Raw genomic sequence first — 24,906 nt, 5'->3', positions numbered from 1 at the left:
TTGTGAAGAGCTGTTTTGTGAGCCGGGATGTGATCTCCTTTGGTGATCATTCATTCCATGTGCACTTGAGAAGAACACGTCCTTCGCCGCCGAGGGTAAAACACATCCAGCCCAGCTGGCCGACAGGGCTATTCCGTCCTGTATCCTTCATGACGTGCTGTCCACCAGCTCCGTCTGCCTCCAAGAGAGGAGAGCTGAAGGTGACTTCTGTTTCTCTCAGTTACGTGCATCCACTTTGTGTAAAAGCTGCTTCTCGGTGCACATCCGAGGTCAATACCTCGTGATTAACTGACTCTTGTAAATAGGCACTCTTCTTTGTCCCCGCTGTTTACTGTGCTCTGAGGTCTTCGGTGTTTGGGACCCGTGGAGCCACTGCAGCTGTCTTCTCATTGCTGTTCTAACCTACAGACCTCACTGCACGTGAAGTATTTCGTGAATGCTGTACAGCTGGCTCGGGTTAGAAATCCACTCCCGCACAGTGGGGCCCCTTTACCCGTGGCTTCACCTTCCCTGGTCATTCCTCGTGGTCAGCCGTCGTCCAGAAGCAGAGGCTGCCCCTCCGGAAGCAGGGTCAGAGGCTGAGAAGGAGCTGACGGCGCGCATGCCGCCCGCATGAGGCCCCTCCCTCCATCGCACCACGTGCGCATTTCACGGTCGCATTTCACGGTCGCACACTATCACAAGAAGAAAGTGGGTACAGGGCAATAAGAGATCTTGGTGACTTGAGAGAGAGACCACGTTCACATAACTTTTATGACGGCATACTGCTGTAACCCGCTGTATTACTAGTTCTGACTGTTGACCTCTGTACCTAATTTATCAATGAAGTTTTACCACAGGCACATAGGGTTTGGTGCGATCCATAGTTTCCGGTGCCCAGCGGGAGCCCTGGGAGCACAGCCCCCACGGCAGGCGGCTGACTCTGTGATCTCTGCACCTCTGATGTTTACGGAAATTTCTGTGTGTTTGCCAGAACACAGAGAGCCATGTTAACCTCAGGACCCTAGTCTTGTCTATCCCGTTGGTGTGTAAACAGACTTGGAAACAAAAGTGTCAACACTTGATATAAGTTTAAGAAGGTTGGCCATTTTCTTAAATGGTTTCCTCAGGCATTAAAATGACACAAAAAAGGGCTAATCATTTTTTACCATCTTTTGTTTACCATTTGTCCCCTTTGCTTCTCATCCCTTGTATCTCCTCTTTCTTGCCTTCTTTTGGGTTATGATTTAGTCCTTCTCTTCAGTTTGCATATTATGACTCTGACTACATCGTTTACACAACTTTTCAGAGGTGGTGCTCACAGGAGTATAAAACACATACTCCGCCTGCTTTCCACGCTGTACTTGGCACCAACTTTCCACCACTCCAGCGGGAGCACCGAGAGCCCAGCCTACTGCCGTCTCCTCTGCTGTGGCCCACCAAAACGAGCATGGTTCAAAGCACTCGACAGGGACAGTGCCCAGTTCCACCCCTGTTGCTCGTCCTCCAAGGACGGTCCTGTGCCCCTCGTTCTGGGACTCCCTGCAGGAGCAGGTCTGCCAGCCATGGATGCTCTTAATCTCCCTCCATCCGAGAAAGGTCCATATTTCACCTGAACCCCCGCAGGACATGTTTGCTGGAAGGGGGACTATAAGGTGACTGCTCTTTCCTTCCGGCACTTTAACAACGTGGCAGAGCTTCCTTGTGGCCCGAGGCTTCTGACGAGCACCGCGGTCACTTGCCTGCGTCCTCGAGGGCTGGCTCTGCTCTGGGAAGGCCTTCTCTCCACACGATTTTGTTATGGACTCGTCAGTTTGTCCTAGTTGGAGTTCATTCAGCTTCCTGAATTTGTAGGTTTGCGTCTGCCAGGTCTGGAAAGCTTCCAGCCATTATTTCTTCAAATACATTATCCATGTGACCCTTTCTCATCACCTTCTGGGACTCCCACATGACCCTCTGGCTTCCGTGTCTAAGCCCCAGCAAGGTAAGAGACAGGCCTCAGCCCCACTCCAGGCCCCAGGCAGACATGTTGGTCCTAGGGCAGCATGCAGCTCTGGGACCTCTGGCAAACCCACCTTTTTCTCTTCAGCTAATCTGACATGAAACAACTACTAGGAAGGCAGGATAGCACGCCAGGGCCCATACGTGTGAAAGACCCCAGCTGCGGTTGAGAAGAATGAGAAGTGGACTTCCCAGTCTCACACCAAGCTCTACGCACTTTCAAGGAGTCTCTTCTCAAACATGTTGATACTGAAGGATACGTGGGAGCAGAGGAGACTAGCTTCCCCACCCGCCTGCCCTACGGGCCACCTCTGATGCCACTAGGTCGGGCACAGCCAGGAACCGTCCTCCTGAGCGTGCCACACACACGGCAGCTCTACAACACCGTCCCCGCCTCTAGTATTTACCGCTGGGTGGTCTGTCCTACCAAGGGCGCTTCTCTCCCACATCACTATCCTCTTCCAAACTCACCTGCCCCCCCTCCCCTGGGGCGTCCCTGGCTGTGGCCAATGAGGACACAGGTAATGCCTGGGCTCCCAGTGGCCCTTTCTGGGTGACAGAGTGGAGAGCCAACTACTGTCTACATTTGCTCCTACAGGACCCAGCCCTGAGCTGTGACCTGCTGGGGCCACAGGAGCAAGGCCTGGCAGGGCTGAGAGCCAGGCCTGTGCAGAGGCTCGGTGGGCTCTCAGCAATAGGACCGCTCCGCTTGCCTGCGTTTGAGCTGGGTCTGTGCCCAGGAGCCTGGCCAGCAGCATCTGTGGGCAGGATGAACTCAGGACAGTACACAAAATGTGAGTTCGCCAGCAGGGGCTAGAGGCTCATGCGTACTTGCATCAGGCCCTGACCTGCAGCGCTGACAACAAAAAGGAGGTGTGAGAAAGGAGCTTCCGTGCTGCCTCCTCAGTCACAAGAGCCCCAGGCTGAGCCCCGGCACACCTGGCCTCCTGTCTGTAGCCACCTTCCCTCCCTTCTGGTATCAAAGGCCAGCGGCAAGCCTGGGCTGTGCAGTGGCTCTCCTACCCACATCCAATGAGGAGCTGCTGCAAATCCAGTGGGGTGCCTCCAAGCCCCCTCGGGGTACCCAGCTACCGAGAACACAAATGTGCACAAGCTTCCAGAATAGAATGAACAGCACCCGGGCCCACTGAAAACAGAGAAGGCATCCCAGCCCCACAAAACCAGCCAACAAAGAAGGCAGCGAGTACCCTCCTTCACCCAGTCCCTTGCTGTCCCCTTCCTCACTCCCTCCACACAGAGCAGGAGCTCTCGGGAGAAGCCCTCCTTCATCTGGACAACTAAGTGAGGCAGAGAAGCACCTGAAGCTTCGTAATCCTCTGCTGTCTTAGGAAACCAACCCCCAGCGCCAAGGAGCTCGGCCACCAGCCTCTGGCCAGCTTCCGGCACCCCATGCCCCAAGCAGGACCCACACCACCGAGCGCCTCCCCTGGCTGGGCCCTGCCTCCTGTGTGCCTGCCCCACAGGGACAGGAGGACCCTGCTGAGGAGACCCTGTAGGGGCGCCGTGAGAGGGTGCAGGGGCTGGGCCGCAGCCAGGCAGCGACTCACGTGTTGCACACGGCCATCGTCTGGCAGGCCTCCCCTGTGCAGAATTCGGAGATGGTGCTGTACTGCAAGTTGACGTGATGGAAAAATGTGGTGGCTGTGAGAGAAAAGAAGGACCAGGCGTGAAAACCACCACTGCAGGCCCAGGAGGCGCAGCACTTCTTCCCTTGGACCCTGGGGCAGCCAGCATGCACCACAGACCAGAGACACATGTCCCAGGGCAGAGCTCCGGCCCTGGAAGCTGGCCACCAGCCACTGTCATGTGGGCTGGGCATGTGTTTGGATGGCGCCAAGCTGGGCAGAGAGCCAGTGACCATCTAGACGGAGTCCCCTCCACAAGGGGTGGGGCAGGCAGACATGCTGTGAGCCCTGAGCCCGAGGCCTGCCCAGTGGGCGGAGGGGAGATCCACCCTCCCCTCCCACGGGCCATGGCCATGACCTCAGCACTGTCAGCCTCGCAGCCACACACCCGTTCCACAGATACTCCCCAGCACTGGCAGCCAACCCCTGGTCCGGCCAGGACCTGCATGGGGTCCTGGTGTTGTGGGGACCCCGAGTGCACTGCAGGGCCGGCCACCAGCTCTGGAGAGTCTGTGCTACCCTTCCCCACCCCGTGCCCCACACACTGTTGCTGGCCAGCCACTCGTTGAGGTCGATCTCCCGGGGCAGCACCACTAGCTCCTTGAAGCCGACGTCGGTGATTCTGGACTTGGTGTACTCTGGCTCCAGGTACATCTTCTTCTCCTCTGCAGCAGGCTTTTTTCCGTTGGGCTTTGCTTTAGACTTCCTGCCACAGAGAAGGGAGCGGAGGGTCACTGCATGACAAACGCAGGCATGGAGGCCACGAGCTAGGTCCCAGGACATGAGTGGGTCTGTCCCCGCCAGTGGGACACCTAGGGGGCTCTTCCTGAGACACCCCAAGGAGATTCTGCTCCCAGTTGGCACCAGGAATGGAAGAAAGCTGCCTTCGTCCTCCCCTGCCATTGTCAGGGGCCCACGGCCTGACCAGTCAAGACCCCCTGCCACCACAAGGGCAAAGTGGGACGCAGAGGCACATGCCAAAGGCCTGATGACAGGCAGGCAGCTCTGGGCTCACTGAAAGGGTGGGGTGGTGGCCACACTAGTCAGGCCCCACCCCTCATGCATGATGCTGCAGCCACCTTGGCCCACAGGGCTGCCGGGTGGGACACAGGGGTGAGCTTCCCTGGCCCAGGCTCCCCACCCTTCCGTGCAGCCGATCCAGCCGCCCGCCCTTACAGACCCCTCACTGCATGCCAACACGGCTGGGGCTCTCCTGCACAACCCTGTCCTCCTCACCCGGGCTCCGTCCCAAGCACACAGTGCAGGCTACGGGCAGGGGCAGAGAGGCAGGCATGAGCCAGGCATTACAGAGACTTGCTCAAATGACCACTTCGCACCAAAAGGTTTTTTGCTTACAAAAGTACTTATTTTCCATAAAAATATACTGTCATACAGAAACAGAACGAGCCTGTTATAGCTATTTTTACAGAACTAAATACGTATTTGTGAAATGTCTGTGTTCATTCAAATCCGGTATCAGTATCAGTACCTAAGCTCCGTAAAAACCAAAGTTCTTGGTGCTGAAAGGGCCCCCTCCTTGGAGGGGGAGCCCTGCGCCCCAAACCAGCCCCCTGCCAGCCACCCAAAGGCCAGAGCCAGGGCCACCGTTTGTGCAACCTAGGTACGCAAATGAGATGGAACATCCCTTAAGAGGGAAAAGTGACCAACACAGTGGCCCAGAGCCCACAGCTAAGGACACAGCCCAGGCTGGTCAGTCACCGAACGTCACACTGGAACCCATGCGGGGCACACGGGCCTCAGGCAGAGGACCCCGTGGACGGCCGCATGCAGACATGGCCTCCCCAGCAGCAGCCGTCCAACGTGGAGGTGCAGGGGGCCTCTCACCATCTGGGGAGCAGCTCAAAGCAGTGCCGCAGTCCTCCTGCACGCAGGGACTCCCCTTAAGTTTGGAACTGGGTTCCTGGGAGAAAGTTTGAGAAACTGAAGGAAAATGCCTAATAGCACGAATGAGTCTCTTGGTTCTTAGCTGGACCATTAAGTTCTTTCATGGTACACCCGTGACTTGTAGAAACAAACTTCAAATCAATACTATCAGGACATCTTACTGACCAGAAAAGGCCGGCTTTGGCTATAAACTCTCAAGGAGGGGTCATCCCCCCAGGAGCAGAAGCTCAGGGGAAGTGTGTACATCTGCCCCGGGGACAGGATAAGACAGCTGGAGGCCTTGGAGTTCCAGGAGACACGTCCCTCAGAGCACACCTCCTCCCCCACCACCCGCCCTGCTCTACAGAGCTGGGGGCAGGAGTGGTTATGCCCCTGCCACGGCAAACCCGCAGGCACTACTGTTGGGACGACCATGGGCCCACTGCACCAAAGGCCACCCTCCTCCACCTGGCCACCTGCACACCTGGGAGGGCTGTGGGTCGGGGTGCCGGCTGGGCTGAGGGCTGGGGGCAGGCAGGCTGAGGACCTGGACCCGGGGTGCCAGCATACTTGGCCAGGCCCCGCCCGCTCACACCCTCAAGTCCGCAGCGTCTACGGAAGGAGAAGCAGACCAGCTCACTCCTGGCCTCAGTCTCTGGCCCAGCTGCCCAGATGGGAATGCCCCACAGGTCTTGGCTGGGGCATGGCCTAGTGAAGGCTGAGCCAGACACGGCCATCCAAAGGACTCAGGGCACCCAGCTCCCTGTGCGCCCCTCCCCGCCAGCCCTGCTCCAGTAGGGGCAAAAGGTCTCTGCAGCTCCCTGACCCTGTCCTTTTCTTCTTCTGTTTTGAAAAGTTGCTAGTGGTTTATTTAAGAGAAACAGGAAGGAAAAATGCTCCCCGAATGCCAGGGAAATGTTTTCCCTCAGCTTCTCAGCAAATCTTCTCCTTAAAAGGCGACGTGTTCTCAGCCTCTTGGTGCACCACCGGGAGTGGCCAATGCCACGCAGGGCCACAGTGTCCTGCAGACAGGGCGGGACAGACCCCCGCTGACCTGGAGCTCCCAGTGCTGCCTGCATGGCTGGAGAAAGGTCGTGGAAGTCTTTCTCTCTCTCTCTCTCTCTTTCTCTCTCGATCTCTGTTACATACACACCTGCAGTGAGCACTTCAGGGGACCCCTCGGCCAAGGGGGGGTGCTGTTCACTGGGGACAAGTGTGGACACATGCTTCTCAGGGCCCTGTGGTTCCTTGGCCCAAGACAGTGAGGCTCCCACCCTTCCCCAGAGCATGCAGAGGAAGACCTGGCCCTGGGAGGGCTCAGGGAGCCCAGGGGCTCTGCTGATGCCCTCAGACACTCCACCAGGAAATGGGTGGGCAGACCGTTTCGCTCCCTGCCCCCTGCCCTTCTCCTGACCCTGGTCTCTGCTACTGAGTCACACACCGCCCTGTCAGCCTGAAGTTGCCTGGAAGATGTCCTATGCCTACAGCTCCAGGCACGAGGGACCAGCCCACGGGATCCACCTTCAGCCTGTGCCGGTTCTGCTCTGCTCACCCCCCGCCAAGTGTCCATCTGCTGGGCTGGGTTCTCCACTCTGCGTCCAGGCCCAATCTGACCCCCACCCCTCACCTCTGCTCTAGGTGCACATCTGCCTGCGCCTCACCCTGACTCACCTGACCAGAAGCACCCCCGAGCTGTCCACACATGCTGGGCCTCGGCTTCCGGGTCCAGAGGGGCCCATGATCACATGTGTAGGGATGGAGCCCGTGGGGGCCTGGACTGTGAAGCCAGTTGCCTGACCATCTCCTTGCCCTGCTGTCCAGGAGTCATGTCACCAAGTGACATGAAGAGCTCGCGTCAGAACCAGCTGCTCATGGAGCAGCTATGGGCAGAGCAGCGGCAGGAACTGGCACGGCTCAAGACACCACCGGGGTCACACACAGGCCCACTTGGGGACACTGCATTAGGAAGGGCGTGGCACCCTCGTGCTGGCGAGTCCATTTCCAGGGGACACTGGGAGCCCCTTTGGGCCGACGCTCCAAGGGCCAGGCAGGCAACCCTGGGAGGACGTGGGCTGTGATGTGTGTGGTCAGAAGGCCTCAGCCTCCTCACCCTTCTCCCCTGCTGCTGTCTGCACCTGTTTTCCTGCAACAAACAGGCCAAACAGGCAGCTATGCACCAGGCCTGCCAAGCTCAATTTCTCCAAGCTGGTTCCCGCGAGTTCCCCTGTTCCCATCATCCAGTGTGGGCCTCCGACCCCTGGACCTCTGTGCAATTTGGGACAACCCCTCTGCCAGGCCAGCCGACCCAGACTCCTCTGGAGCCTGGTCACAGGGTCCTCTTTCCTTCAGTCCCACAGGCAGGCAGCGACGATGGGCACTGACCCAAAGGCAGCAGGACAAGGTACAAGCCAGGGCCCCCGTGCGGAAGTGGTCCTGCAAGCCCAGCCACACGGGTCCCTCCCACCCCAGGTTCCGTCCTGGCCACTGCCAAACTGCTCAGCCCCTCTGGGTGCCAGAAGTGGCCCTGGCCCAGCCCTGTTCTTCTGCCACCGGCAGCAAAAGACCCAAGATTTCAGAGGACACCCTGTGGCTTCAAGATGGAACAGGCTGTATGATGCCTGTCCGTGTGGCCACATGGGTGGAGCACACAAGACCCTGCGCCCCCCACCCCACAGGCACTGAGCTCTGGAGCAGAGGCTCCATCTAGCCAAGGCCCATAGGGCTGCCTGGGAGCCACGCAGCTGGGCTCCTCCTCTCTGGATCTCCTCCCATACCGCCTGCCGACCCCCACAGTGGCAGCGGAAGGTGCAGTCCTGGCATGGAGCTGCACTGAAGGGACCAGACGGTGGACACGAGGCTGTGGCCTGCCACAGGCACACGCAGAAAACCCCCAACAGAACTCCACACGCTGCTCCTGGTCTAAAGGGTGGGCTCCAAGGCTGGGCAACCATTTGGGAAGGGCCCAAGCTCCACTGAGAACATCTTCCTATTGTCTCCTCACCCCTCACCCTCCCTGCTCCTGACACCTTTACCACGTCCGCAGGAGTCCCCATGCCCCACACATGCTTGGCCTGATACGCTCTCTGTCCAAAGTCACACCCCAGTCCCACCGAGAAGGCCCCTCAGGCTGCTCAGTGTAAGCCGGCACCGACATGCAACCATCCATCCACGCTGAGCAAGGTGACACAAGGGTGCAGCAGTGATGCCTGCCCAGCAGTCAGCCACAGGAGGGGAGTCTCCCCCAGGGACGCACACGCGCTGTGGGAATGCACCCGCCCAGACTGCCCCGTGCTGACGCGGTGAGCAGCGAGCTCAACACCAAGAGCGGGCCCCCACAGGCAGACGTCGGGCGCATGGCCCCACCCTCAAGGAGCAATCCGTAACTGTCAGGTTTGGAACTCAGGGTGCCTCAAGGCCTCAGCCATGCTGGGGCAAGGGGCCGGTGGTCCCCAGGCACAGAGCAGGGGGGCGCACTGAGCCAGGAGGAGAGACGGGCAGGACAGAAGGAGAACCCCCTCTTTCCTCAGAGTCCTGCTCAGCCTTCTGTCCCCCAATCTGGCCCCTGCAGTGCTCACTGGATGCTGGCATCCCAGGACAGCTAAGGTCCTGGCCAGGAAGGAGGCAGGGCAGATGTAGGAGGGGACCCCTCCAGGAAGTCAAGGGAAGCGTGGAGACGCTGACCCCGGAGGACGTGGGCAGTGACAGAGGCAGCCCCGTCTGGAGGCAGACTCATGGGATGGAGATCAAAGATCTGGGGGTGGGGGAGCAGGGTTACGAGGAACCCGTGGATGTGTGAACAGGACCCATGGTGCACAGAGGCTCCATAGAAAGTGCTCCACAGAAACAGAGCCTGTGCTGGTGGTGGGCTGGGAAAACACGGACCCGCTGAGAGGGTGTCTGAGGACTGAGAAAGCACGAGCAGGGTGCCTGCCGTCTGCTGCCCACACCAGGCTAAGGCAGGAGGGAGCTCGTGGGCCCAGGCTTGACGAGCGCAGCTGTCTGGGGTGGCACGCTGGGTGCAGCAAGAGCACCTCTGGGTCGTGTGCACAGGACCCACGTACTCCCCAGGGGGCAGCAGGGCCCAAAGTCCAGGCTCCTCCAAACCTCCTTCCTAGGACAGTGATGAGGGCACAGGCTCCGCAGGGACATCACTGTCACCCTGTCACCCAGACGGTCAGGGGACACTCGGGCCCACCACCAGGGCCAGGCATCTCCCTCAACCCCAAGCTGAGTGAAAACACCAGGGCTTGGCACCACTCCCAACCCCCAAGTTTCTGACGCAGCAGGCCGAGCGGGGCCTGAAAACCACTTCTGACACGTGGGGGCGCCTGCCTGCATCACGTTCTTGCCACTCCTGGTGCCCCAGTGTCACTGTACTCCCTCCTGTTGCAGAACCTTGCAAACCAAAAGCTGGGGAGAACCCCATGGGACCCCCATCAAATCCCAACGGGCTACGGCCAGCCAGACGCTGTGGAGAGGGATGCGCAGGTCATTTCTCTTCTTGGTTTAACTGCCTGGCGGTCAGGACCTCCCAAACAATGCATGCTTTCACAAGCCTTTGTGTCCCCTACAAAATGAGACCCGCCGAGACAGAAAAAGCCAAGGCAGACTGAGAAAGGTTTGCAGACTACTGTGGACCCAACGTCCACGCGTGTCAGGTCCTGCTGCGAGCCGTCTGACCCACAACTGGAGCCACGACATGGCCACTTTGCTCAGAGTTTGAATTTTACTTTCACTTCTCCATCGGTGAGAAGTGACTTCACCTTACATCGGTGAAGTAAGCGCTCTTCCTCTGATGCCGGGCTGAAAGGTCACCTCCACCATGAAGTCCTCTCAGATGCCCCCAGTAAGAAGGGCCTGGGCCTCTAGTCTCCCACAGTGGCACGCCGGTGCTCGGCCGGGTCAGTCTGGCCCCTGTCTTCTGCAGAGCCCGCTTCAGCATTCGGCCCTCTCCCACCATGCACAGGTACGCCTGCACCATGTAGGCACCCACGATTCCCTGCACACTGCCAGTGACAGTCACCGTTACTGATCTGAACCAAAGACCTGGTGGAGAGCACCCACACCTTGCCCACGGTTCCAAATCTCGTACTCTAACATTACGAAAGGACAGCTTTGGCTAGCTAACAGGTGGGATCTCTGATTTCTGCTTAGAATTCACTGTGAGCCCTCCCCATGTGGCAGCAGGTGACCCGCTGCGGGGAAGGATCCCGTGGACGACAAAGGAGGAAACCAGAGGTGCCCACAGACGGTCGGATGCACAGACACACACACACTAGAACACCTCAGTCACTCCATGCCGACCTCCAGCTGGGCTCGGCTTCCCCTCAGGTGGTCACCAAGAAGCTTGCTTAGTTTGGTTATAATTAAAGACAGAACTGGAAAAGCAAGAGACATTCACTTTCAATTTTAAAAAGGATGACCTGCTGAAGTCTCAGGCAAATGTGAGAAGTTCATACTGAAGGAAGCCGATGTGCGTCTATACCGTGACCCACTCTGGGCGCGGGCTCTGGCCGGGCTCCTGGCCCCCTCGGAGCCCCACAGCACAGAACAGGCCTGCCCATCTTTGAGGGTCAGGTCAGCCTGCTGCTGCCCTGCCCCCACATCCTCCCACCAGCAGGCCACTCGCTCTACCAGCGCCGGAGGCAACTTCCACTCCGGCAGAACCGGCACTGGAGTGAGTTGCTCTACACCCCTCTGCAGGTAAGAAGAAGAAATTTAAAAAGCTGTCAGAAATGGCTTTTCTGGCAGCCCCCAGCCCCTAGAGTGGACAGCTGTGGCCCATGTCAGGTCTCTGGACAAGGCTACTCATGGACAGGTTCCAGCCATCCCTCCCAGGGACAACGGGACAGACACCCTGCCGGTCTGGCAGGCTTAGAAGACGGCAAGGCAGGACTGCCGTGGTCGCAAACATGGTTAACCACAGAGAGAGACGGGTCACTGGTGGGCCCCGTTCTCATCCAGGTCCTCCAGGGCCGCACTCCTCAAGGAGCACAAGGGCCTTCCCTCCCACAAGCAACAGGAAGTACAGGCATTTGGAAAACCTGGCTCCAAAGTTCCTGGCCAAATCCAATTGCCCCCAGCCCCCAAAGAGACTGCACACCACCAGGACCTTAGGTGGGAGGAGAGCAACTACAGCCACTCCTCCCCAGGCCGACCCCTGGGGTAGGGACTAGGGACAGACAACCCCCACTGCTCCCTGCCCCGTTCACCTGAGCACTTTGCCGACTGCCTGAAGCACCATTTTGCAGCTGAGTCCAGTTTTGGGGGGCTGGCTGAGCAGGGCTCGGTCTGTGGGGTGACTGCTGTGATCTCCAAGCATGGTGGGGCAGTGCAGAGATGGGGAAGGAAAGTGGGAGCCAAGGCACTGGACAGCCGCTCCCTCCTTCCTCTCCTCCCTCCCTCCCTCCTTCCCTCCAGGAGACCAGCCAATGAGGACACGAAGGGGAAGAAAGAAGGGCTCTGGCCTGGCAGAGACAAACAGCTGCTCCTTTTACAGGCAAAGGCTGGCCAAGTCTGGTTAAATGAGGGAGTGTCTCAATCGCCTTTTCAAAGTGGCGCCTTGCAGGCACTGTGTGGGGTTTAGGCCACTGCCGGAGGAGATGGGCACAACCCCTGCAAGGACCCATTAGCGAGGCCCCAGGGTGGTACACAGGGCCCTTCTGACAGAGCAGGCAGCAGCTCTGGCCCAGGAGCTCACGGGGCGACACACACCCTTGCCAGACCCCAGCGTAGGTGAGACAAGAAACCGGCAGGGGGCAGGGGTGGAGGCTAGCTGGGCTGCAGACAAACAGGCTGGCCACGCACCTGCAGAGCATGGACACGGGCTTGCGGCACACCTACACTCATACGGCCTTGGAAAGATAAGGCCAGCTGGCTCCCAGGGTGTCCAGAGCAGGCACGGAGCTGGCACTGGGCAAAGGCTGCTCCTGGAGGGCAGATCCGAATACCCAGAACACCTTTGTGTAGGGCAGCGAGGAGCTGAGCGCCCGCGACCTTCTGTGCAGCTGGTCCAGACACAGGAGGCACAGAGTACTAAAACATCAAACGTCTGAAAGAGGACGGTGCTCTGCTCAGCCCTGCTTTCAGTTCTGCCCACAGTGACGGTGACAGCCCGTCCCCACGCTCCCTGAGAAGCCCCACCCAGCACAGAGCACAGCCATAGGTCTGCTAGGCCCCTGCACCCATATGCCCAGGCCCAGCTCTGCCCTCCACCCCCGAAAGGCCACATCCCACAAAGGTCCCTGCCGACCTCATCAGGCCAAGTTCAACCCAACTCTGCAGGGGCCACCGCAAAGCCACCAAAAGGACAAATCAATGTGCAACAGTGAAAGGCAGCCCCTGCCCGGCACAGCTGAGGACGCCAGCAACAGAGCTCCAGCCACCTGGGAGGCAGGACAAAAAAGGTCTCTTCTTTCCTGGCAGGACAGTGTCTCTGGGGCCACCCTGGGAGTCCACACAACCTCAGGCACCCCCACTCGTGCTGCCTGCCCAGGGTAGAGCCGCTAACCGGTTGGCCACGCAGCCCCTGGCAGGTGAGACATGGAGTCCCCAGGAGGGAGGACAAGCCTGCGGGGCCGCGGCAGAGCACTAGAAGTTTGCTCCGGGCTCACCTTGTCCCACTTCCTGTCTGGCATCAGATCCAGCCATTTCTCCAGGAAACCCTGGTCCCTTCTATTGGAGAAGGTGAAAACCTGACACCCGGCTGGGGGGTGGTACTCTCCTAGGTCCTGTCGGCCGACAGAGCAGGGAGACGCGTGTGTGCTCACCTATACACCTAAATCCCCATCTCTGTGCGCATCTGCGTAACACTGCACATGTGTTCATCCCAATGCCCCCGATGGATCCGTCACCCGTGGATCACTCCAGCCTCCTCCCCTGGCTTGTCTATAACCTCCCCCCTCCAACAGGAGACACCTCTGAGGAGCCACAAGGGTCTGAATCACTTAGTCAAAACCACGGCAGAGGGAGCTCCACACTGTAAAGGCAGCAAAGGGAGCGGGCCCAGCATCCTTATTAACGGTGCAGGAGAGTGCAAGCTTTGCTTAAAAGCACGTGGGAAAAGCTCCGTGGCTAAGTCCAACAAAACAGAAGAGAGCAAAACAGAGTAAGCCCTCCACTGACAACCAAAACACCCCAGAAAGACACATGCACAAGACAGATGAAAACTGTAACCCAACAAATTAGGCAATCTCAGAAATAAAGTGACTTAAAGATTTGAAGAGAGAGACAAAAGAACTCAAAAGAGGAACCAGATATGAGAGCCCCCGAAATGCAGGCTAAATCAGAAGGAACACAAAGCCAGCATGCAGGAAACACAGGATGGAAAGGAGGAATTCTTTAGATAAAAAAGGAACAAAGAGACATTCACTTGCATGATGGCAGGGTGACGGGTCCCGGGCTGACCTCCACCACCAGCATCTACAACTGGGTGAAACACACAAAGCGATGGGTTTCGGATGCCAGACAACACTGGTGGTTCAGGACGGTGCCCGAGAGCAGGGCACCCAAGGGTGAGCAGCTGGAGGCCGGGGTGCGGGAAGGTGAAGCCTATGCAGGCTTCACAGTCTCGGACGGAGGTAAGGATCAAAGCTGGGGTGGCTGTAATGTGCAGCGCCGCGTACCAGACAAGCTGCGCTGCCCAGAGAAGGGACTCCCGAAAGAAGGACAGAGCCAGGTGAGGCTCTGGGCAAGCACTCGGATGAGGGCATGCAGGGCCCTCCGAGGACCCAGCAAAGAGCAGCTATGGGGAGCCGTAAGCTTGAGGGGTGCTCTGGAGGCTGCAAGGGCAGAAGACAGGCATTGCCACTCCCAGAGTAGAGACGGAGGGCACTCCACTGAGGCTCCACAGGGCCCCCACGGAAAGCCATGCCAGGGGCAGGGCTAGAGCAGCCCCAGGGGAGGTTTCTCTAGTCCTGCCCTCATCAAGCTTCACCAAGCCTCAGAGGCTCCTGCTGACCCAAGAGCAAACGAATTGCATACTGGAATAACCACAGCACTCTTTAAGGAAAGACAACGGAACCCAGAGCTTTAATAACACTTGGCACCGCAATGTCTAACACACTCAAACACACTCACACACCACATCTTCTTTATCCGTTCATCAGTGGATACAGACTTGGACTGTTTCCATAGTTTGGCTATTGTGGACATTGCTGCTATGAACACTGGGGTGCAGGGACCCCTTCGGATCACTACATATGTATCTTTGGGGTAAACACCCAGAAGTGCAATCTCTGGGTCGTAGGGTAGCTCTATTTTCAACTTTCTGAGGACCCTCCATACTGTTCCACGGTGGCTACCCCAGCTTGCGTTCCCACCACAGTGTAAGAGGAAGGTTCCCCTTTCTCCGCATCCTCGCCAACACCTGTCGTTTCCTGAGTTGTTCGTTTTAGCCATTCTGACCGGCGTGAGGTGGTGTCTCCTTGTGGTTTTGATTTGCATTTCCCTGATGCTTGGTGACGTTGACCATCTTTTCCTGTGTCTGTGGCCCATCTGGATGTCTTACTGGAAAAGTGTCGGCTCAGGTCTTCTGCCTGTTTCTTAACTGGATTATTTGTTTTTTCAGTGTGAGTTTGGTAAGTTCTTTATAGATTTTTAGATACTAATCCTTTATCAGGTATGTCATTTGCGAGTATCTTCTCCCATTCCGTAGGCTGCCTTTTAGTTTTGTTGACTGTTTCCTTCACTGTCCAGAAGCTTCTTGTCTTGAAGTCCCAATAGTCCTTTTTTGGTTTGCCTTGTCCTTGCCTCCGGTGACATGTCTAGTGAGAAGCTGCTAGCGACAAGGTCAGAGGGTACTGCCNCAGAGGGTGCTGCCTGTGTTCTCCTCTAGGATTTTGATGGTTTCCTGTTTCACATTTAGATCTTTCACCCATTTTGAATTTATTTAAAAGAACAACATTTCTAAACAATCTTCTTTCTTATTGTGGCAAAATACATATAAGTGTACCGTCTTCACCATCTCTAAGAGCACAGCTCAGGGGCACCAAGCACATTCACAATGTTGTGCAGCCATCCTCACCAACCGTTTCCAGAACCCTTCATCTTCCTAAACAGAAACTTTGTCCTCATGAAACACTGACCCCCATCCCTCCCCCAGCCCCGGCGCCCGCTGTCCACTCTCTGTCCCTGTCAATCTGGAGACCCCAGGGACCTCATGTGGGTGAATCCTGCAGTATTTGTCCCTTCGTGTCAGGCCTATTTCACTCAGCATCATGTCCCCCAGGTCCATCCACACTGTGGCCGGTGTCAGCGTGTCTCTCCGTGTTCAGGCCAAGTGACAGTCTGGTGTGTGGATGGACCACTTGCCCATCCACTCGTCCATCGATGGACACTTGGGCTTTTCCCATGCGTCGGCTGCTGTGAACGTGCGTGGGCAAGCGTCCACTCGAGTCCCTGTTCGTGTACTCTGGGTAAACACCTAGAAGAGAAACAGCTGGATCACACGGTCACTCCATTTTCAGTTTTTGGAAGAACTGCCACACCGTGTCCCACGGCTGCCGCACCGGCTTCCATTGCCACCGACGGTGTGGAAGGGTCCCCCTGCGTGTCCTCCCACACGGGGGGCTTCTGCTTTCTGTGCTCCTCTTGTGGGTATGGTTGGCGTGGAATGGGCACGGGAGTTGGTATGGCTGAGAACAGGCTCTGTGGTATGGGGATGCGGATGGAACGGAGGTCCCGAGCCTGGATTTGAAGTACCCAGAAGAACTCACAGGTCCTCCACACTCACACCTTTTCTACCTCTGTCCACTGCAAAGGCCAAGAAAACATAACCAGCTCAGAAGCGGAGAGCACTCCCGACGTCCAGACTGTGGCCTCTACACATTGCTGCCCCTGAGGTAGCCAGGCAGGTTCCAGAACATGGATTCCAGATGTGTACCTTGCTGTCTGCGGAAAGGACTGCAACTCTGTCTGAGGCCAGGAGGGTCACTGTCACCATGACTCAGAATTAGCCTGAAGACATTCCCTGGTCAAGAGTGAGGCAATTTAAGGGTGTATGGAAGGACAACAACCCAGTGGCTTGAAACGCAGAGGTGTTTAAACCTTTGTCTAATGATACTTTTCACAAAAACACCTCATTGTTTACCTTTGGAGGACGGCAAAGAACCAAATCTCTATTCTGAAGGACAGTCAATAAAAGGACAGAGTAAGCACGTGTCCTGCTCCTCGAGGGGCCAGGTTAGTCGAAGAGGAGAAGGTTTTCTTTAAGCAAGTATTCCATCCGACCAACAGAGAAGGGAGGCTGTGATGTGGCCATTGTAATGCCTAACAAAGGAGTGATTCTGGGCAGTGGTCAAGAGTCTGCAAGCAAGTCACAGACAGCCCGAGAGTACAAGCCTCCGACCGGACGTAGACCACCCTGGCAAGGAGTCTCGCCCCCGAATAAGAACTCCATCCAACTAGTGTCTCGGGATAGCTGACAACTTACAGGACACACAGAGGGAACATGCTAAACTGTATGATAGGGATGGCTGGGAAACAGCACAGGGAAGCTGCCAGGTCTCCTCAAGGGGACCACAGGGAGAAAAGAGAAGGCACCAGGGCCTGTGGACTGAGAGACTCGCTGAGTCAAGTCTGCAACCTAGTGAACAGTGCTGTGTCAATGTCACCCTCCAACATTGCAGTTGTGTGCAGTGTCACCACTCAGGGGCTGGCGGAATGGGACACTGAATTCTCTGGGCTGTGTTTGCAATTTCTTGTGAGTTTATAATCATTTCAATATACAAAGTTAAGAAAGAGAGAATTATAAAACCTGTCAGTGAACCGCAATGTATGGAATCCAAACACTAAAGAAAGTAATAAGAAACTAGAGAAACATGAACACTGATTGGATATGTGATGTTATTATAAGGGCTGCTGCTTTGATATGATAATAAAATGCTCTCTGTTTAAGGAAAAGCAGCCCTATCCTGTCATGGCATCCAGAATTTGCTTCAGAGTAGCTCGGTTAATGGGATGAAGGGAAGAGAACATGTGAATTCGGAAACAGAGCTTAGAGCCCACGTGCCCACTAAAACCTCACCCTTAACTACACGCTGCTCATCTCAAGTCTGGACATGAATCCAGCCTCCAGCCAAGAGACAGGCTTGCCCGTGAACACCCGGGCTTACAGCGTCCTTGGCAGTACCCTTCCTCAGTGCGCTGGGGCTGCCTGAGAGCGGCTAGCGTGGCAAAGGCGTGATCACTCATGGTCAAGCCCTGGGCCACGGTGCATTATAATGTCACACACGGTGTAACGCTGCCCGTGTGAGTGTGAACTGGTGTACAGAGAAGTCAGGTCCACGGCGATATCCCTGGATAACCAACAGCGGCAGCACACTCTCATCCACAGTGACAGAACGCATGTCTTCCTCCATGCATCTCNCTGCCTGTGTTCTCCTCTAGGATTTTGATGGTTTCCTGTTTCACATTTAGATCTTTCACCCATTTTGAATTTATTTAAAAGAACAACATTTCTAAACAATCTTCTTTCTTATTGTGGCAAAATACATATAAGTGTACCGTCTTCACCATCTCTAAGAGCACAGCTCAGGGGCACCAAGCACATTCACAATGTTGTGCAGCCATCCTCACCAACCGTTTCCAGAACCCTTCATCTTCCTAAACAGAAACTTTGTCCTCATGAAACACTGACCCCCATCCCTCCCCCAGCCCTGGCGCCCGCTGTCCACTCTCTGTCCCTGTCAATCTGGAGACCCCAGGGACCTCATGTGGGTGAATCCTGCAGTATTTGTCCCTTCGTGTCAGGCCTATTTCACTCAGCATCATGTCCCCCAGGTCCATCCACACTGTGGCCGGTGTCAGCGTGTCTCTCCGTGTTCAGGCCAAGTGACAGTCTGGTGTGTGGATGGACCACTTGCCCATCCACTCGTCCATCGATGGACACTTGGGCTTTTCCCATGCGTCGGCTGCTGTGAACGTGCGTGGGCAAGCGTCCACTCGAGTCCCTGTTCGTGTACTCTGGGTAAACACCTAGAAGAGAAACAGCTGGATCACACGGTCACTCCATTTTCAGTTTTTGGAAGAACTGCCACACCGTGTCCCACGGCTGCCGCACCGGCTTCCATTGCCACCGACGGTGTGGAAGGGTCCCCCTGCGTGTCCTCCCACACGGGGGGCTTCTGCTTTCTGTGCTCCTCTTGTGGGTATGGTTGGCGTGGAATGGGCACGGGAGTTGGTATGGCTGAGAACAGGCTCTGTGGTATGGGGATGCGGATGGAACGGAGGTCCCGAGCCTGGATTTGAAGTACCCAGAAGAACTCACAGGTCCTCCACACTCACACCTTTTCTACCTCTGTCCACTGCAAAGGCCAAGAAAACATAACCAGCTCAGAAGCGGAGAGCACTCCCGACGTCCAGACTGTGGCCTCTACACATTGCTGCCCCTGAGGTAGCCAGGCAGGTTCCAGAACATGGATTCCAGATGTGTACCTTGCTGTCTGCGGAAAGGACTGCAACTCTGTCTGAGGCCAGGAGGGTCACTGTCACCATGACTCAGAATTAGCCTGAAGACATTCCCTGGTCAAGAGTGAGGCAATTTAAGGGTGTATGGAAGGACAACAACCCAGTGGCTTGAAACGCAGAGGTGTTTAAACCTTTGTCTAATGATACTTTTCACAAAAACACCTCATTGTTTACCTTTGGAGGACGGCAAAGAACCAAATCTCTATTCTGAAGGACAGTCAATGAAAGGACAGAGTAAGCACGTGTCCTGCTCCTCGAGGGGCCAGGTTAGTCGAAGAGGAGAAGGTTTTCTTTAAGCAAGTATTCCATCCGACCAACAGAGAAGGGAGGCTGTGATGTGGCCATTGTAATGCCTAACAAAGGAGTGATTCTGGGCAGTGGTCAAGAGTCTGCAAGCAAGTCACAGACAGCCCGAGAGTACAAGCCTCCGACCGGAGGTAGGCCACCCTGGCAAAGGAGTCTCGCCCCTGAATAAGAACTCCATCCAACTAGTGTCTCGGGATAGCTGACAACTTACAGGACGCACAGAGGGAACATGCTAAACTGTATGACAGGGATGGCTGGGAAACAGCACAGGGAAGCTGCCAGGTCTCCTCAAGGGGACCACAGGGAGAAAAGAGAAGGCACCAGGGCCTGTGGACTGAGAGACTCGCTGAGTCAAGTCTGCAACCTAGTGAACAGTGCTGTGTCAATGTCACCCTCCAACATTGCAGTTGTGTGCAGTGTCACCACTCAGGGGCTGGCGGAATGGGACACTGAATTCTCTGGGCTGTGTTTGCAATTTCTTGTGAGTTTATAATCATTTCAATATACAAAGTTAAGAAAGAGAGAATTATAAAACCTGTCAGTGAACCGCAATGTATGGAATCCAAACACTAAAGAAAGTAATAAGAAACTAGAGAAACATGAACACTGATTGGATATGTGATGTTATTATAAGGGCTGCTGCTTTGATATGATAATAAAATGCTCTCTGTTTAAGGAAAAGCAGCCCTATCCTGTCATGGCATCCAGAATTTGCTTCAGAGTAGCTCGGTTAATGGGATGAAGGGAAGAGAACATGTGAATTCGGAAACAGAGCTTAGAGCCCACGTGCCCACTAAAACCTCACCCTTAACTACACGCTGCTCATCTCAAGTCTGGACATGAATCCAGCCTCCAGCCAAGAGACAGGCTTGCCCGTGAACACCCGGGCTTACAGCGTCCTTGGCAGTACCCTTCCTCAGTGCGCTGGGGCTGCCTGAGAGCGGCTAGCGTGGCAAAGGCGTGATCACTCATGGTCAAGCCCTGGGCCACGGTGCATTATAATGTCACACACGGTGTAACGCTGCCCGTGTGAGTGTGAACTGGTGTGCAGAGAAGTCAGGTCCACGGCGATATCCCTGGATAACCAACAGCGGCAGCACACTCTCATCCACAGTGACAGAACGCATGTCTTCCTCCATGCATCTCCATGGACAGCAAGGGCTTCTAGCTCCACACGTGGGGCCTTCCAGGGGGACCTGGGGCATACAAGCACGTGGCAGGGGTGAGGGTGCTCCCTGGATTCCTCCAGGCATGGTCTGCATTTGGCCAGCGGCACCAGTGACTTTCACAACAAATGGAAGGGGGCACTTTGCGGGGCACATGCATACTTCTAAAGCAAAGTCTAAGAACAACCAGTGGTGACTATCGTGACTTCTCCAGAACTGCCAGGCAGGCAGGGAGTGCTCTGCTGCTGAGACCATGTCTTGTCTCCTCACACCAAAGCCCACCTCTGCTTGGCCTGGGCGGGGACTTCCATTCCTCCAAAGGAGGCATGAGGGAGACAAGCACCCTCTGGAGTTGTTCCTCTAACCTGGGTGGGTCATGAGTCTAGTCTTGCACTTCATGTGTGCTCCAGAAACTTCTGGAAACCCACCTGTCCTGACTTGCGCAGGTGCTCCATTGGTGGCCCTGTGCTGTGGCAGGGTGGGAGCCCGGCTGTCCCACCAAGCCTGGCACTGTGATCACCGGGTGGCCAGGGGATGTGGCTGGAAGCTCAGTGGGACCACAGGAGCAGCCAGTGTGCACCTGGCCCCTAAACACACATGTAACAAAGGGCTTTCCCAATGCTAAGGGCTGCCTTGCTCTGCTACCAAAGAGCCCATTGCTTTCACACATCAAAGAAAGCCAATCTGGGGAAATAAAAGCAATTTCAAACTCACAATGTCAGATGTAATACTCAAGATTTGCATCAGCAGTGAGAAGAATTAGCTCTAAATGAAATAGCGCCATAACCCCGCAAACAAAGAACATGAACAGGAACTGAAGAGGAGCAACTGTTTCCAAAGGGAGTCCAAGAAACAGCTCAAGAATAGCTACAAATGTACAAAAACACGCAGCACCAAAAAAGGCAGAGCTCACATGGTCTGGATAGAGAGTCGGGAAAGCCAAGCCTTCAAGGAAGAAGGAAAATGCAATCCATTGTTAAGAGTCAAGCCATCGATTGAAAAGGACCCCCAAATGGCCAGATGACAGGATGAGGAGACAACAAGAGAAGTTCGGCACAGCTGTGTCCCCCGCCTGGTCCAGAAGCTGCAGGAAACACTGGGCACGTTAGGGAGAGACAGGGAAGACTCGTTTTAAGATCCAAATTGAATTTCTGGACATTGAAACTACATTTGTGACGAGAGTACTCTGGGTAGGAGTTAACAGCCAACTGAATGTGGCAAGAGCAAGGACGAACGAACCTGAAGACGCGGTGAGAGAGGTTTCCCAAAATGGAACCCGGGGAAAGACTCTAAAGCAAGGAGCAGCCCCCCGTGAGCCCACACTGCCCAACTAGCCTCTTGGGGACAAGCTGCAGGCCGTGGGACACCCTCTTAAAGCACGTGTCTGACAAAGGACTTGCATCTAGAAGGTTTAATGCCCCCTATGACTCAACAAGAAGACCAAACCCGGTAGAAAACGGGCAAACGGTCTGAGCAGATCCTTCTCACCACACAAAGAAGGCGCCGGAGGCCATCAGAGCCCGAGGAAAGGCCGAGCAAACCACACGCACCACGGCCTCGCGCCCTTAGCAGGGCTATGACTGGACAGCCCACGTGCGCCCGGGGCAGACGAGGGGCTGATGGGGGGCTGACGGGGGGCGGACCCCGGCGCTCTCCCTCAGGGCTGGCGCAATCGCCGCACAACACAGTTCAGCAGTTTCTTAAAGTGTGAAGCATACACGTGTCATTTGACCCAGGCACTCCAATGAAGAGAAAGTGTGTGTCTGTACACAGACCTGCACACGCACGTTCAGAGCAGCTTTGCCCGTCACAGCCTAGGTGGAGAAACAGCCCCCACAGCCCCTGGCAGGTGGACAGGTGGAGCAGCTGAGGCCTGCCTGTGCCCCGGAGTCCCACCCAAGGACGTGCAGGAACAACCTCCTGACACACACAACAACATGGGCAATTGCAAACTCACGCTGAGGGGATTTCACTCACATGAGTGGCCGGAAAATGTCACTAATCCATAACGACTGGAGGGGGGTGATGGGTAGGTTCGCTTCCTTGACTGTGGAGAGGGCTCTGTAGCTGTGGGCACACACATGAACACGTACAGGATGGGACCCTTTCGATGCACGGCCACTGTGTGTCAAGTACAGCACAGCAGACGTCGACAACTCCCGTCACACCTCCTTGCTCCACCCGTCCTAACAGGCACCTTACACTCAGCCTGCCCTTCCAGTGTGGCCTCTCCTGGGTCCTCAGGAGACACGTGCTCCACTCTACCCGCTCCCACCCACCTCCGTCCACCGGCAGGTCCTCAAGGCTATCCACAGAGCACACCAGTGGGGCCACCCCGGCTGAAGCTTCTCTTGCTCTAACTACAGGACTGCGGTGGCCGCCGATGGTCTCTCCTCCCTCCCCTGCCCCTCCAGTCTGCTCTCTCTGTCCCTGGATGCTGCCCGTGCACTCACTCACCCACACAAGGGCTGGATGACAACACTAAACACACGGACCTGCCTGGAAACGAGTCACATCCCCTAAAACACGATGTTGCCCCAGAAGAGGGCTAATGCAGCAGAAGGACACCCGTGGGCCATGGCGCCTGCCTGGGTCCAGGGTCCTCTGGGGAAAGGTGTATTGTCCAGCTAAAGTAAGCTGACTCCAGCTGAAAGCAGCCATGGGCCCAGGGCCGGGAGGTGTAAGTGCCCATGATTCCTGCTCTGGGTCAGGCACTGTGACATGGACCCAGCCCCCTCGCCCACCCCTGCGTCTTGCCAGCACAGCTGGGTGCTGCTCCTGCCTCCTCCAGGTGCCCGGCCAGGTGCCTGGCTCCTCTGCAGGTTGCCTCCGCCCCCAGTGCCTCACCAGGACTGGAGCAACAGGGCCCAGGTACCCCAAGTGCACTGCCACACCGAGCCAGCATCATGCAGATGTCCCCTGGCACAGCAGCCAGACCCCGGCCAGGTTCCTGTGCATGCTCACTGCTCCCTCCATGATGGGAGACACGGGGCGGTCACAAAAGAACAGTGATGCTGTCTGCAAATGTGGTGGACACCGGAAGGGAGCGAGGGTGCTGGATGGGCGCCTCCCTTCCCCCCACCCCTCCCACAAGTGTGGACGGAGCACCAGTCTGTGCCGGGCTGGGCTGAGCTCCCAGAAGTGCGTGGCTGGTTCTCCCTGCTCCCAGGAAATGCCGGACCGGGGGTCTGGGGTGAGTGCAGCTTCCTCGGCACGACATTCCACACTTGCAGAGTGTGCCTGGCACAGCGAGGGCACAAAAGGAACGTGTGTTGAGAGAGGCAGGTCGACCAGCCCATTGTTAAATAAAGAAGCGAGCACAGAAAAAGGTCCTTCTGATGTGGTCCTTCTGGAGAAGACCCACACCCCATCCGCACCCAGGGCTCTGCTGCCTGCCACTGAAAACCCCAATGCCCCCAATGCACACAGATACACGCACGTGTGTTCTGTTTGCCACTGAGCTGAGGCCTTGCAGGCCACCATGAAAGCCTGTCCTCCACTGGACTGCCACAGCCAGGAGCCTTGGGTGACTGCCACAGGGAAGAAGGCCTGACATTCAGCCCCAGGAGAGTCCAGCAGTAAGCAGCGGCCTCCTAGGGGTCTGCACACCCCTTAAACTACACAGCGACTTGGACAGGAAAGCACGTGTGCTGCTTGCCAATGTGGGGGAGATGGCTTCACCCCCCACCCCCAACATGACCTGCGAGCTCCTGGGGCATCTGACTTTGAAAGGTGAACACTGGTAATTCTGACCTCCGGGCGCCCTCTCCATGAGCCGACACCTACCACAGGCTGCAGACACGTGGCCAGGCTGAGAGGACCCTAAGCGCAGAGCAGACTGTAACCGCAAGGTAGCACTGGGGTTGCTGGGGTCCCCCCTGGCTCCCCCACACCTGCTATGCAGCCTCAGGCCAGAGTACTGCTCCCCAGTAAAGAGGGCCACCTCTTCAGGAAGCCTGTCCAAGGAGTGTGCATAGCTTAACTGCGGCATGTGAGAGAGAGAGAGGCGCGCCGCCCACGCTCACAGGCTCTGCGCATCCGTGCCCCTCACTCACTCAACAAAGGTGCGCCAGCGCCTAGCGGAGCCCTGAGGGGGGCAGTGAGCGAACGAGTGACCTCAGCCTCGAACACACATGAGCGTCCAACCCCAACATGACGTGGGGAAGGGTCCAGGTGGGTGAGGGCTGAGGGCGGAGGAGTCAGGAGGACAAGGAAAAGAAGACTGTGCAGGGAACAGCCCATGAGGACCCCTGGAAAGGACAGATCCTACCCCCAGGAGAGCCACGTGGAGAGGCCTAAAGAGACAGGCGGCAGCGAGGCTGAGGTCTGGACCGCGCCTGAGCCACGTGGAAACTCCTGAAAGATGTGAGTGGGAGAGCCGTGAGCAGAGGCCTGATGTGTGGAGAAGGCGGGAGGGCCAGTCTGGGCTGGGCTGGCAGGTGGCCCGGGTCATGGCG

The 24,906-nt window shown here is 56.6% G+C and overlaps 1 protein-coding gene across 6 annotated transcripts in view; it reads right to left on the bottom strand.

Moving 5' to 3' along the window:
- Positions 1 to 24,906, bottom strand: part of MOB2 (MOB kinase activator 2) — a 76,598-nt gene that overhangs the window by 6,302 nt on the left and 45,390 nt on the right. For 4 of the 6 annotated variants that reach the window (XM_034646280.1, XM_034646282.1, XM_019800589.2 and 1 more), the window contains 2 exons: positions 4,172 to 4,332; positions 3,549 to 3,642 (listed from right to left, as the gene is read on the bottom strand). In XM_034646280.1, the coding sequence (XP_034502171.1) occupies positions 3,549 to 3,642; positions 4,172 to 4,332 (255 nt within the window). Of the gene's footprint in view, positions 1 to 3,548; positions 3,643 to 4,171; positions 4,333 to 11,722; positions 11,885 to 12,317; positions 12,344 to 24,906 lie in introns of those variants that run through there. The other 2 variants (XM_034646281.1, XM_002920115.4) reach the window with 2 other exon arrangements.

The sequence above is a fragment of the Ailuropoda melanoleuca genome, chromosome 16 (assembly GCF_002007445.2).
Source record: "Ailuropoda melanoleuca isolate Jingjing chromosome 16, ASM200744v2, whole genome shotgun sequence".
NCBI lineage: Eukaryota > Metazoa > Chordata > Mammalia > Carnivora > Ursidae > Ailuropoda > Ailuropoda melanoleuca.
Note: the sequence above shows the minus strand (reverse complement) of the source record. Positions and strands in the feature narration are given on the sequence as shown.